Here is a 12,492-nt window from a genome sequence, read left to right as displayed (position 1 = left end):
CGAGGATATAGTGTCTGATCGAGGCCCCCAGTTTACCTCCAGAGTCTGGAGAGCATTTATGGAACGTTTGGGGGTCTCGGTGAGTCTTACCTCGGGTTACCACCCGGAGAGCAATGGGCAGGTCGAAAGAGTCAACCAGGATGTGGGTAGGTTTCTGAGGTCATACTGTCAGGACCGGCCGGAGGAGTGGGCGAGATATGTGCCCTGGGCCGAGATGGCACAGAACTCTCTCCGCCACTCCTCCACTAGACTAACCCCTTTTCAGTGTGTATTAGGGTATCAGCCGGTTCTGGCACCGTGGCATGAGAGCCAGATCGAGGCCCCCGCTGTGGATGAGTGGGTAAGGCGCTCGGAGGAGACGTGGAACGCTGCTCATGTCCATCTGCAGCGTGCCATACGTCGACAAAAGACGAGCGCCGACCTACGCCGCAGTGAGGGGCCAGTGTACGCACCTGGAGATCGAGTCTGGCTCTCAACCAGGAACCTGCCCCTCCGCCTGCCCTGCCGGAAGCTGGGTCGGCGGTTTGTGGGGCCTTTTAAAGTCCTGAGGAGATTGAATGAGGTGTGTTACAGGTTAGAACTACCTATTGATTACAAGAATATTAACCCCTCATTCCATGTGTCTCTCCTCAGGCCGGTGGTAGCTGGTCCACTCCAGGACTTCGAGATTGAGGAGACTCCTCCGCCCCCGTTAAAGATCGAGGGGGCTCCGGCGTACACTGTTCGGACCATCCTGGATTCCAGACGCCGGATGGGGGTCTCCAATATCTCGTGGAGTGGGAGGGGTACGGTCCGGAGGAACGGTGCTGGGTGCCGAGGAGGGATATTCTGGATCCGTCCCTGATGACCGAATTCCATCGTGGTCATCCTACGCGCCCGGCGCCGCGCCCTCCGGGGCGTCCCCGAGGCCGGAGTCGGCGCACGGCTGGAGCCGCGCGTCAAGGGGGGTACTGTCACGGTTTCGGCCGAGGCAGCTCCTCCTCCTTGTTCGGGCAGGTTTCGCCGTTCGTCGTCTCCGGAGTACTAGCTGCCACCGCTCCATGTTTTCTGTTTGACTAGTTTTGTCTGATTAGTCACACCTGTCTTGTGTTATGTCTAATTAAGCTCCCTATTTAGTTTCCCTGTTATGAGTGTTGTGTTGTGTGTAATTGTTTCGTGTTGGTGTCGTTTCGTACCTGTGTTTTGGTACGCCACCTCTGTATTGCCTACTTCTCGATTTAGAGGAGTTTTGCGCGCCTGTTTTGGGCGCTTGTGTTTCAAGCCTGTGTGCGTTTTGCCTCTGGCTATTTTGGATTTTTGCATTGCATTTTCCAGTAAAGTATTTTGGACTCTCCTTCTGCTTCTGCACTTGATTCCACACCACACCATTTCTACACGGCCCTGACACCCCCGTGTGGTTCTGGGATTTTTGCTCACCGTTCTTGTGATCATTTTGACCCCACGGGGTGAGATCTTGCGTGGAGCCCCAGATCGAGGGAGATTATCAGTGGTCTTGTATGTCTTCCATTTCCTAATAATTGCTCCCACAGTTGATTTCTTCAAACCAAGCTGCTTACCTATTGCAGATTCAGTCTTCCCAGCCTGGTGCAGGTCTACAATTTTGTTTCTGGTGTCCTTTGACAGCTCTTTGGTCTTGGCCATAGTGGAGTTTGGAGTGTGACTGTTTGAGGTTGTGGACAGGTGTCTTTTCTACTGATAACAAGTTCAAACAGGTGCCATTAATACAGGTAACGAGTGGAGGACAGAGGAGCCTCTTAAAGAAGAAGTTACAGGTCTGTGAGAGCCAGAAATATTGCTTGTTTGTAGGTGACCAAATACTTATTTTCCACCATAATTTGCAAATAAATTCATAAAAAATCCTACAATGTGATTTTCTGGATTTCTTTTTCTCAATTTGTCTGTCATAGTTGACGTGTACCTATGATGAAAATTACAGGCCTCTCTCATCTTTTTAAGTGGGAGAACTTGCACAATTGGTGGCTGACTAAATACTTTTTTTCCCCACTGTAGATCCAGCTCAAGCGTCTCGCTCTCTCTCTCTCTCTCTCTCTCATTCTCTCTCTCTTGCTCTCTCTTTTTCTTCCCCCCTCTCTAGCCCTCTTGCTCTCCCTCTCACGTCACACAAGCTTTAATTGGCTAACTGTAATCCAAGCGCTCATTGCTTATAGGAGTTCACAGGATTTACCCTCCACCCAACAGGGCAACCCAGGTAAACACACACAGTCACACACACGTACACACACACACTGTCCCAGGGACGAAAATAACCTCCCACTCGCTCTGCTATGTTGACACAACGTTTTATCACTATTTCATAACAGTGACTTTGAATACAATTGGTCTGCCCCTCTAAAAAGGTGTGTTTGTCAATGAAGTGACGAGTGAGGTAAATATGAAATGGATAATTTTCTAGTAACAGATGACATTCATATCCGCTGAAACTCTCTTAGATAATACCTTTGATGATAGAGTGGTAGCAATACAAGGTTATAAAATTTACAGAAAATACCGAAATGCCAATGGTGGAGGTGTTGCTGTGTCCAACATAATCCAGGTAGAATCAGGAATTCCCCAGGGCAGCTGTCTAGGCCCTTTACTTTTTTCAATCTTTACTAACGACATGCCACTGGCTTTGAGTAAAGCCAGTGTGTGTCTATGTATGCGGATGACTCAACACAGGTGTCTTCACAGTCCCCAAGTCCAGAACAAACTACGGGAGGTGCACAGTACTACATAGAGCCATGACTACACGGAACTCTATTCCACATCAAGTAACAGATGCAAGCAGTAAAATTAGATTTAAAAAAAAAACAGATACAAATACACCTTATGGAGCAGCGGGGACTGGGAAGCAACACAAACATAGGCACAGACACATGCATACACACACACGTACACATGGATTTTGTACTGTGGATGTGGTGGAGTAGAGGCCTGGGGGCACAGTGTTGTGAAATCTGGGAATGTATTGTAAAGTTTTTTTTTAAAATTGTATTTACTGCCTTAATTTTGCTGGACCCCAGGAAGAGTAGCTGCTGCCTTGGCAATGAGCGGCCTGGATGGCATGTGTCAAAGTTTGTGTTAACAGAGAGGACATTCTAGTGCTTATACTACTCTTGGATGGTCCACTTCCTGGTGTTTTGGAATGCCTCAGGCCTTTTTATCATAGAAAGTAGGACATCAAACCATCAGAATGTCCCACTGTCAGATATCAGTACTGTTTTCAGTCTCTGTGGGGTCTCGTGTATTATTCACACGTCCCTGATCCTGTTTTCATTCTGCTCTTTTGACAGGATTCCGCTGTTTACGAGAAAGAGAAGGACATCATCTCCATCGTAAGTACACTCATATCAACAGCTTTATTTTCCTCAGCTACTGTCTTTTCTAAATACTGTTCCTAATTATTAGTTAAATGAAATATTAATTTCCGTATAATGATTTTAATCGTTAAGGGACAAACAGTGATAATTATCACAAGCTGATGTGTGGTGGTGCAATGGATCTGTTGTTTATTCAATAACTTAATGTTTAATTATATCTGTCCCTACTCAAAAGTCTACTAGACTAGTGCAACCATTTTCCCCAGAATATATTTTATTTTTATTTTTTTTCCAGTTCTAATGCAAACAACAACTTAATTAGAAGCATGTGATTTTATACATCAAAATATATACTGAACAAGAATATAAATATAAATGAAACAATTTCAACGATTCTACTGAGTTACAGTTCATAAAGGGAATCAGTCAACTGAAAGAAATTCATTAGGCTCTAATCTATGGATTTCACATGACTGGGCAGGGGCTCAGCCATGGGTAGGTCTATGAGGGCATAGGCCCACCCACTTGGCAGCCAGGCTAACCCACTGGGGAGCCAGGCCCAACCAATCAGAATCTGTTTTTCCCCCACAAAAGGGCTTTATTACAGACAGAAATACTCCTAAGCACACCCCACCCCACCCCTCCTCAGACAATCCCGCAGATGAAGAAGCCGCATGTGGAGGTCCTGGGCTGGCGTGGTTACACGTGGTCTGCAGTTGTGAGGCTGGTTGGACGTACTGCCTAATTCTCTAACACGACGTTGGAGGCAGTTTATGGTAGAGAAATGAACCTTCAATTCTCTGGCAACAGCTCGTGGACATTCCTGCAGTCGGCATGTAAATTGCACGCTCCCTCAAAACTTGAGACATCTGTGGCAAAACTGCACATTTTAAAGTGGCCTTTTATTGTCCCCAGCACAAGGTGCACCTGTGTAATGATCATGCTGTTTAATCAGCTTCATGATATGCCACACCTGTCAGGTGGATGGATTATCTTGGCAAAGGAGAAATGCTCACTAACAGGGATGTAAACAAATTTGTGCATTTTGTGGAATTTTTTTTCATCTCATGAAACATGTATGGAAACATATATAGCCTGAATTTAAAATGAATCACTGGTCTACACACACTACCCCATAATGTCAAAGTGGAATTATGTTTTTAGAAATTTTTACAATTTAATCAAAAATGAAAAGCTGAAATGTCTTGAGTCAAAAAGTATTCAACCCCTTTGTTATGGCAAGCCTAAGTAAGTTCAGGAGTAAAAATGTGCTTAAGAAGTCAATTATAGGTTGCATGGACTCTGAATGCAATAATAGTGTTTTACATGATTTTTGAATGACTACCTCATCTCTGTACCCCACATATACAATTATCTGTAAGGTCCCTCAGTCGAGCAGTGAATTTCAAACACAGATTCAACCACAAAGACCAGGGAGGTTTTCCAATGCCTCGCAAAGAAGGGCACCTATTGGTAGATGAGTAAATACATTTTTAAAAAGCAGACATTAAATATCCCTTTGGTGAAGTTATTACTTACACTTTGGATGGTGTATCAATACACCCAGTCACTACAAAGATACGGAGTCCTTCCTAACTCAGTTCCCGGAGAGGCCAATGGTGACTCCACAATACTAACCTAATTGACAGAGTGAAAAGAAGGAAGCCTGTACAGAATATAAATATTCCAAAACATGTTATCCTGTTTGCAATAAGGAACTACAGCCTGAATTCAAAATGGATTCAATAGATTTTCTCTCTCATCCATCTACACACAATGCCCCATAATGACAAAGTGAAAAAATGTGTTTAGACATGTTTGCAAATTTATTGAAAATGAAATGCAGAAATATTTCATTTACATATGTATTCACATCCCTTTACAAGTAGACCCATATAAGATGTACAATATAAGTGAAACAATTTTTTATGTACAACATCTGTCCCGCCAGTGTCGTCAGCTGGTGGCTGTGTGTGATGAGATCCTGAACTGCAGTCCAGAGGCGCTCCTTACCCACACTGCCCTGCTGGAGAGGGTTGACCTGGTGCCTGTCTCCCCCGGTGACCACCTGGTAAGTGGCACACTGTCAGTGTCATTCTAACGAACCAATCAGATCTGCGACTGGCTCTGGCTAACCAATCAGAACATCTGTCATTGAGCCCTGTCTGCCTCTACCTCCTGTCTCTACCTCCACCTCTACCTCCTGCCTCTACCTCCACCTCTACCTCCTGCCTCTACCTCCAGTCTCTACCTCCTGCCTCTACCTCCACCTCTACCTCCTGCCTCTACCTCCAGTCTCTACCTCCACCTCTACCTCCTGTCTCTGCCTCTTCCTCCTGCCTCTACCTCCTGTCTCTGCCTCTACCTCCTGCCTCTACCTCCAGTCTCGACCTCCTGTCTCTACCTCCAGTCTCTACCTCCTGTCTCTACCTCTCTGTCTAACTAATCAGACATAATTCCATTAGGTCATCCTGATCGTCCTTTAGGGATGACTCATGTTACTCCTTCTCTTTATGTCACTCTGACCTCCTTGTTTCTCTTCTGTTTCATCATCCTCTCTGATCCTTTATTCAAACTTCTTGTTACTTTCTCTTTCTCCTCCTGCCTCTCTCTTGTTCTCTCGCTCTCTCTGTCCAATCAGTCCTCAATCGACCTCCTTCTTTGTTATAGGTGTCTCATTTGCTATCCTTCTCTCTCTCTTCCGTTTTCTCTCGTTCTTCCTTAGTTTTCCATTTTCACTATATTTGTCATGAAAACAAATCACCTTTTATGATAAAGCATTGCATGGGTCTAACATCCATCAAGATCGCCTACTATTACTAACGTGATGAGTAGATTGGATAGTCATAAGTTAGGCTAATAATATAGTGGACTCACTGTTCGCAAAAAATACCTTTCTGCTTTCCTTCTGCTTTCTTTGTACATCCACAGCTCAGACCTCCTAGGAGGATCCTAAAAAAAATGCTTTTATAAACACATTTCATGCAATTCTACAACACTTTACTTTCCATGACTGGAGACATTTAGCGTAATCTTTAATACCACAAAATGATCGGGTAAGGCTGATCAGCTGACACTGATAAACTGAGCTCAATAAAAAATACCTTGTCTTGAATTCAACCATCTAATCGAGGCCTATGAAAGGGGAGATATGCATATTGTAGCCTATGATGTCTATCTAGCCTGGAGGAGGAAATGATTGTCCTAAAAAAAACTTGCCACGGACTCACCTAATGATAAAGACGGTGAATATGCGGCACACACTCACCGGGGATATGGCCGACGCTCTCCGCTATAGTGACAATAAGCAGTGGTGGAAAGAGTACCCAATTGTCATACTTGAGTAAAAGTAAAGATACCTTAATAGAAAATGACTCAAGTAAGTCACTCAGTAGAATACTACTTGAGTAAAAGTCTAAAAGTATTTGGTTTTAAATATACTTAAGTATCAAAAGTAAAAGTATGAATAATTTTAAAATTCCTTATATTAAGCAAACCAGACGGCACAATTTTCTTGTTTTTTAAAAATTTATGGATAGCCAGGGGCACACTCCAACACTCAGAAATAATTTACAAACAAAGCATTTGTGTTTAGTGAGTCCGCCAGATCAGAGGCAGTAGGGATGACCAGGGATGTTCTCTTGATAAGTGTGTGAATTGGACCATTTTCTGTCCTGCTAAGCATTCAAAATGTAAGAAGTACTTTTGGGTGTCAGGGAAAATGTATGGAGTAAAAAGTACATTATTTTTTTGGGGGGGAGTTGTCAAAAATATAAATAGTAAAGTACAGATACTAAAAAAACTACTTAAGTAGTACTTTAAAGTATTTATACTTAAGTACTTTACACCACTGGCAATCAGATTGTTGGCTCAATAGCCTATTGGGAGTGATTCGAATTTTGATTGTCTTTAGTTAGGCAATCTCACCTTTGTCTCCTCTTCTGTGTTTTTTCCACAATGTATATTTAAAAATATGTATTGTGATAGGCTAAGGCCTATCACAGATGCTTTTCACTGACAGCCGCAAATCAACAGTCAGCTCTGATATTTTCTACACGCGCTGCCCAAATTGCAGGCTTCCCAAATTGCGCATTTCCAGGCAGTATGCACTTGTGATGTGATTTAAAACAATCCTCAGCAATTATTTTAAAATAAGCTAATGATCCTCTGTGGCAGATCATGCTCTCTGGTGTAGTGTTTTGAAGGATTTAATGTACTTTTGTATAAACAGGAGTAATTATGTAATTTTAGTTTATTTACTTTAGGGGAAGCTTTTGGACGCAGCGCCCATGCCACCATCCCACTCATTTATTTTATATTTTTATTTTATTTTTCTGTTCAAGTTTTCCTCCTCCTTCCTCTGAGTTACAATATACTCTGGTATACTCTGGGACTGGGCCATGTTTCAGTACATTTACATTACATTACATTTTAGTCATTTAGCAGACGCTCTAATCCAGAGCGATTTACAGTTAGTAGAGTAGTGCAAAAGCATTGTTCAAAGTGCAAAACTTCCGTAAACCTCATTAAACTTAATTACAATCTGCCAGCGTAATTGAATAAAAAATGTTTATTCTACAATGTGCATCATAAAGAGAACTATTCATGTATTTTCTCAGTTTACTAAACTCTAGTTAAATAATCGGCTCCTTATAACACACATTGTTGAAACGTTTCAAATTAAATCACACTGAATTTTCAACCCATTGGCCTCAGAAGAGCAAATACAAATGGCTAGGAAACTGAAACAGTGGAAATCAATGAATTCCCCTTCAGATTATGGGTGACCTATACTACATGACCAAAAGTATGTGGACACCTGCCCGTCGAACATCTCATTACAAAATCATGGGCGTTAATATGGAGTTGGTCCCCCCTTTGCTGCTATAACAGCCTCCACTCTTCTGGGAAGACTTTCCTCTAGATGTTGGAACATTTGCTGGGAACTCTGTAGCGAGTGTTGCAACCGAGGATTTTTACGCGCTCAGTGGTCCCGTTCTGTGAGCTTGTGTGGCCTACCATTTCGTGCTCCTAGACGTTTCCACTTCACCATAACAGCACTTACAGTTGACCAGGGCAGTTCTAGCAGGGCAGATATTTGCCAAACTGACTTGTTGGAAAGGTGGCATCCTATGACGGTGCCAGAAAGTCACTGAGCTCTTCAGTAAGGCCATTCTACTGCCAATGTTTGTCTATGGAGATTGCATGGCGTTGTGCTCGATTTTTATACACCGGTCAGCAACGGCGTGGCTGAAATAGCCAATCCACTAATTTGAAGGGGTGTACACATACTTTTGTGTATATATAGTGCATCTCTACTCCCCAAGGAGCCAAAGGGTTTAAGTCAAGTCAGTTGAGGAGCACCCACTGTGGGCGCTCACCCTCTGATCAGAGCACCCACTGTGGGAGCTCACCCTCTGATCAGAGCACCCACTGTGGGAGCTCACCCTCTGATCAGAGCACCCACTGTGGGAGCTCACCCTCTGATCAGAGCACCCACTGTGGGAGCTCACCCTCTGATCAGAGCACCCACTGTGGGAGCTCACCCTCTGATCAGAGCACCCACTGTGGGAGCTCACCCTCTGATCAGAGCACCCACTGTGGGAGCTCACCCTCTGATCAGAGCACCCACTGTGGGAGCTCACCCTCTGATCAGAGCACCCACTGTGGGAGCTCACCCTCTGATCAGAGCACCCACTGTGGGCGTGCACCCTCTGACCAGAGCACCCACTGCAAGGCATTTAAGCCTTATTGCTCCTGTAAGTTGCTCTGGACAAGAGCATCTACGATATGACTAAAATGACAAATGTAAATGTTATCAGTATGGACATACAGGTTGGTCACTATTAATCAGTATCTTTCCATGACATAGACTGACCAGGTGAATCCAGTTGAAAGCTATGATCCCTTATTGATGTCACTTGTTAAATCCACTTCAAACAGTGTAGATGAAGGGGAGGAGACAGGGTAAATAATAACTTTTAAGCCTTGAGACAGTTGAAACATGGATTGTGTATGTGTGCCTTCCAGAGGGTGAATGGGCAAGACAAAATATTGAAGTGCCTTTTGAACGGGGTATGGTAGTAGGTGCCAGGCGCACCAGTTTGAGGCAAGAACTGCAACGCTGCTGTTTTTTTTAACGCTCAACAGTTTCCCGTGTGTATCAAGAATGGTCCACTACCCAAAGGAAATCCAGCCAACTTGACACAACTGTGGGAAGCATTGGAGTCAACATGGGCCAGCATCCCTGTGGAACGCTTTCGACACCTTGTTGAGTCCGTGCCCCGAAGAATTGAGGATGTTCTGAGGGCAAAAGGGGGCGCAACTCAATATTAGGAAGGTGTTTTTAATGTTTTTCCACACTCAGTGTATAGTACTCAGTGTATAGTACTCAGTGTATAGTACTCAGTGTACATGACTTTTAGAACTAGAGTAGAATGAGATTGGAGAGAAAGTTTGGGGATTTGAATGCTGTGTGAGATGTTCAATACTGTTGTGATTTTTTGGCTAATTAATATTCAAGATAATTGACTGATTTTAATTACTGGAATAATTAATTGATCAGATTAATTTTATTAATTTAGTTATCCTATCCAAATTAATCTGAGGGGCACCATTTAAGGGTTGGATTATAGAGACCCTTAAATGAACTCAGTAGTTATCATTAACCGTTATACCATTAATCCTATATCAACAATAGCCTTAATCAACAGTCAATTTATATTATTGTACAGCAGTAGCAATACAAGGATATAACATCTATAGAAGAGACAGGAATGCTTATGGGGGAGGTGTTGCTGTCTACCCAGCAACACCTCCCCCATATCCCTGTATTGCTACTGCTGTATCAAATAAATTATCTAAGTGAGTCTCAGAAATGGCTAATATATGAATGTTATCTGATGTTAGCAAGTTATTGATTTCATTAACCTTATTTCAAAAGGCTACATATATTAATATGGGCTTTTTTCAGCCCTTTCCTGGGTAGCTTATTAGAGATTGATATAGTATGGAAAAGAGCAAACAAAGCAAGAGAAAAGACAAACATTCAGCATCCATTAATCAGTTGTAAGTGTGTGTGTGTGTGTGTGTGTGTGTGTGCTGTGGGGTTAAAGCTATGAACCCTTAGGCTTGGCTCTCTCATCCCTTCCAGGCTTCTGGGAGGGCAGGTGGACAATGAGCCTGTCACGCGCTCTGGCAGGTTTCATGGCTGGGATAAGTTCTTTCCTCTTCTGGTACACAGCATCAGGATAGTCCTCGTTGAGGAAGATGTACGTTCCGCTACCTTGTCCTTGAACCTCAGGAACTTGACCACTATCGGGTCTGTCACGTGGGCCGGTGGTGGGTTTTCCAGTCCTGTGGGCGCTCTCCACCTCAATCTTCCTGTGGTCCATCTTCAGTTTCTCAGAGATCATTTCCCTCACTTTGTCCTCAGACTCATTCCAGCTCTCATGTGGAGATTCTGCAATTCCGTCCACAGCAATGTTGTTGCTCCTTGATTGTCCCTCTAGATAATCTGATTTCTCTGTCATTGTTATCATGGATTCACATGCAGAACTGATGTCCTCTCTCAATGACTTACAGATTGCTGTCATCTTGCTGTTCTCCTGTTTCAACTCATCGATCTGACCCTTGGAGTACTGCAAACTGTTCTTCAGGTCTTGGAGCTCTCTGGTCTCTGGTCGTCCATTATTTTGTTATTATTATTATTATTATTATTATTATTTATTTATTTACATACAATCTACCTGCAGTGAAGCCGCTCAACATTTTAATTACATTCCAGTCATCTATCACAGGGGTTCCCAAACTTTTTCACTCAGGTCCCCCTCCGGCATTGGGGAACATCAATGCTGCCCCCTTGCGCGTGCATGCGCGCCACGTCGATTTCTATGGGCACAAGCACTGTTCATGACACAAACTGTTCACACCCCTCTTGTTGGCGGAGAGAAAATGTAGCAGTTTTAAAGCTTATTTCCTGGAATTCTACACATTTTTGTCATGTTTAATATGTATTCATGTGATATTTGAGTGACTAGAACAATTCTACAAAATCTATGGGCTAAAAAAACCTAGCTAAAAAATGTTAGCTGACATGGGCTAGTTGATCTGGGCATTTCTGACAAGTTATAAATAGCTCTCTAAGGTACACAATGAGGAAAACTGATGATGCACTACTCCATTTTGAAATCGCACCTTGCATTGAACCAGTTAAGATCAAAGGTCAAAACCCAGTGGATGTCACATCCATCATGAGACTGTAGTGTCATACCGTCTCCAATAGTTGTGTATCCATCTGCTTATCTTTGGCAGTCACCCGCTGAGTTCTGTGACAAGATATTAGCTGGGGACGAGGTGATCCAAGTCAATGACCAAATAGTGGTGAGTAAATTGTACACACACACACACACACACACACACACACACACACACACACACACACACACACACACACTGGCTGAGTCTGGCCCAGCCAAGCATGATGATAACCATGATTATGACTGTAATAACATTATCTGCCACAGTGGAGATTTGATCTGATAATCATAGTCATCAGAGAAAATCTGATCTAATGAGAGAGTTGTGAGCCATCAAGGTCTTAGTGTGACTCGAAGACCATGGGTGTTAACTGATAATAGAATTCACATATCGCTGTTAGAATTGATTATATTCCATTAAATCAAACGTGTAATTGATTTCTTGGCAAAATGTATCATAAGCAAAAAGTGAATCAATACTAGCCTGGTCCCAGATCTGTTTATGCTGTCTTGCCATACAATGACCATAGGAGTTGGCTACAGTAGATGGCACGAACAGATCTCAGACCAGGCTAAATCAATACTGTACAACATTGGGATTTCCATTATGCTTAATGAATAGGTTTCACTGTATGTTATGATATGTTACTTTCTTTTTGTCATATTAGTGTAGGTCATAGCAGACCTGTTTTGAAATAGTATTTTAACTGTGCTTGATGGAGCTTGCCTGGAGCAATAGAACTGATGGGGAAAGTCCCAGAAGTGCAAAGCTCACCCATTTGGCACTCCAGGCTGGCTCTAGCATATACTATTCAAACCCAGGTCTAGGTCATTATGAACTATATGGTCTATATGAGCTGCAACTATGACTACAACAAGTATATGGGTCTACAAGTCCCATGGTGCTGTGCTCT

General features: G+C 43.1%; 1 protein-coding gene across 1 annotated transcript in view; it reads left to right on the top strand.

Annotated features, from left to right (window-relative positions):
* Positions 1-12,492, top strand: part of LOC121539705 (connector enhancer of kinase suppressor of ras 1) — a 64,648-nt gene that overhangs the window by 27,851 nt on the left and 24,305 nt on the right. The window contains exons 4-7 of the mRNA XM_045206118.1: positions 2,153-2,209; positions 3,294-3,335; positions 5,272-5,391; positions 11,634-11,702. Of these exons, the coding sequence (XP_045062053.1) occupies positions 2,153-2,209; positions 3,294-3,335; positions 5,272-5,391; positions 11,634-11,702 (288 nt within the window). The remainder of the gene's footprint in view (positions 1-2,152; positions 2,210-3,293; positions 3,336-5,271; positions 5,392-11,633; positions 11,703-12,492) is intronic.

Source organism: Coregonus clupeaformis, chromosome 21 (assembly GCF_020615455.1).
Source record: "Coregonus clupeaformis isolate EN_2021a chromosome 21, ASM2061545v1, whole genome shotgun sequence".
In the NCBI taxonomy this organism is placed as follows: Eukaryota; Metazoa; Chordata; class Actinopteri; order Salmoniformes; family Salmonidae; genus Coregonus; species Coregonus clupeaformis.
Note: the sequence above shows the minus strand (reverse complement) of the source record. Positions and strands in the feature narration are given on the sequence as shown.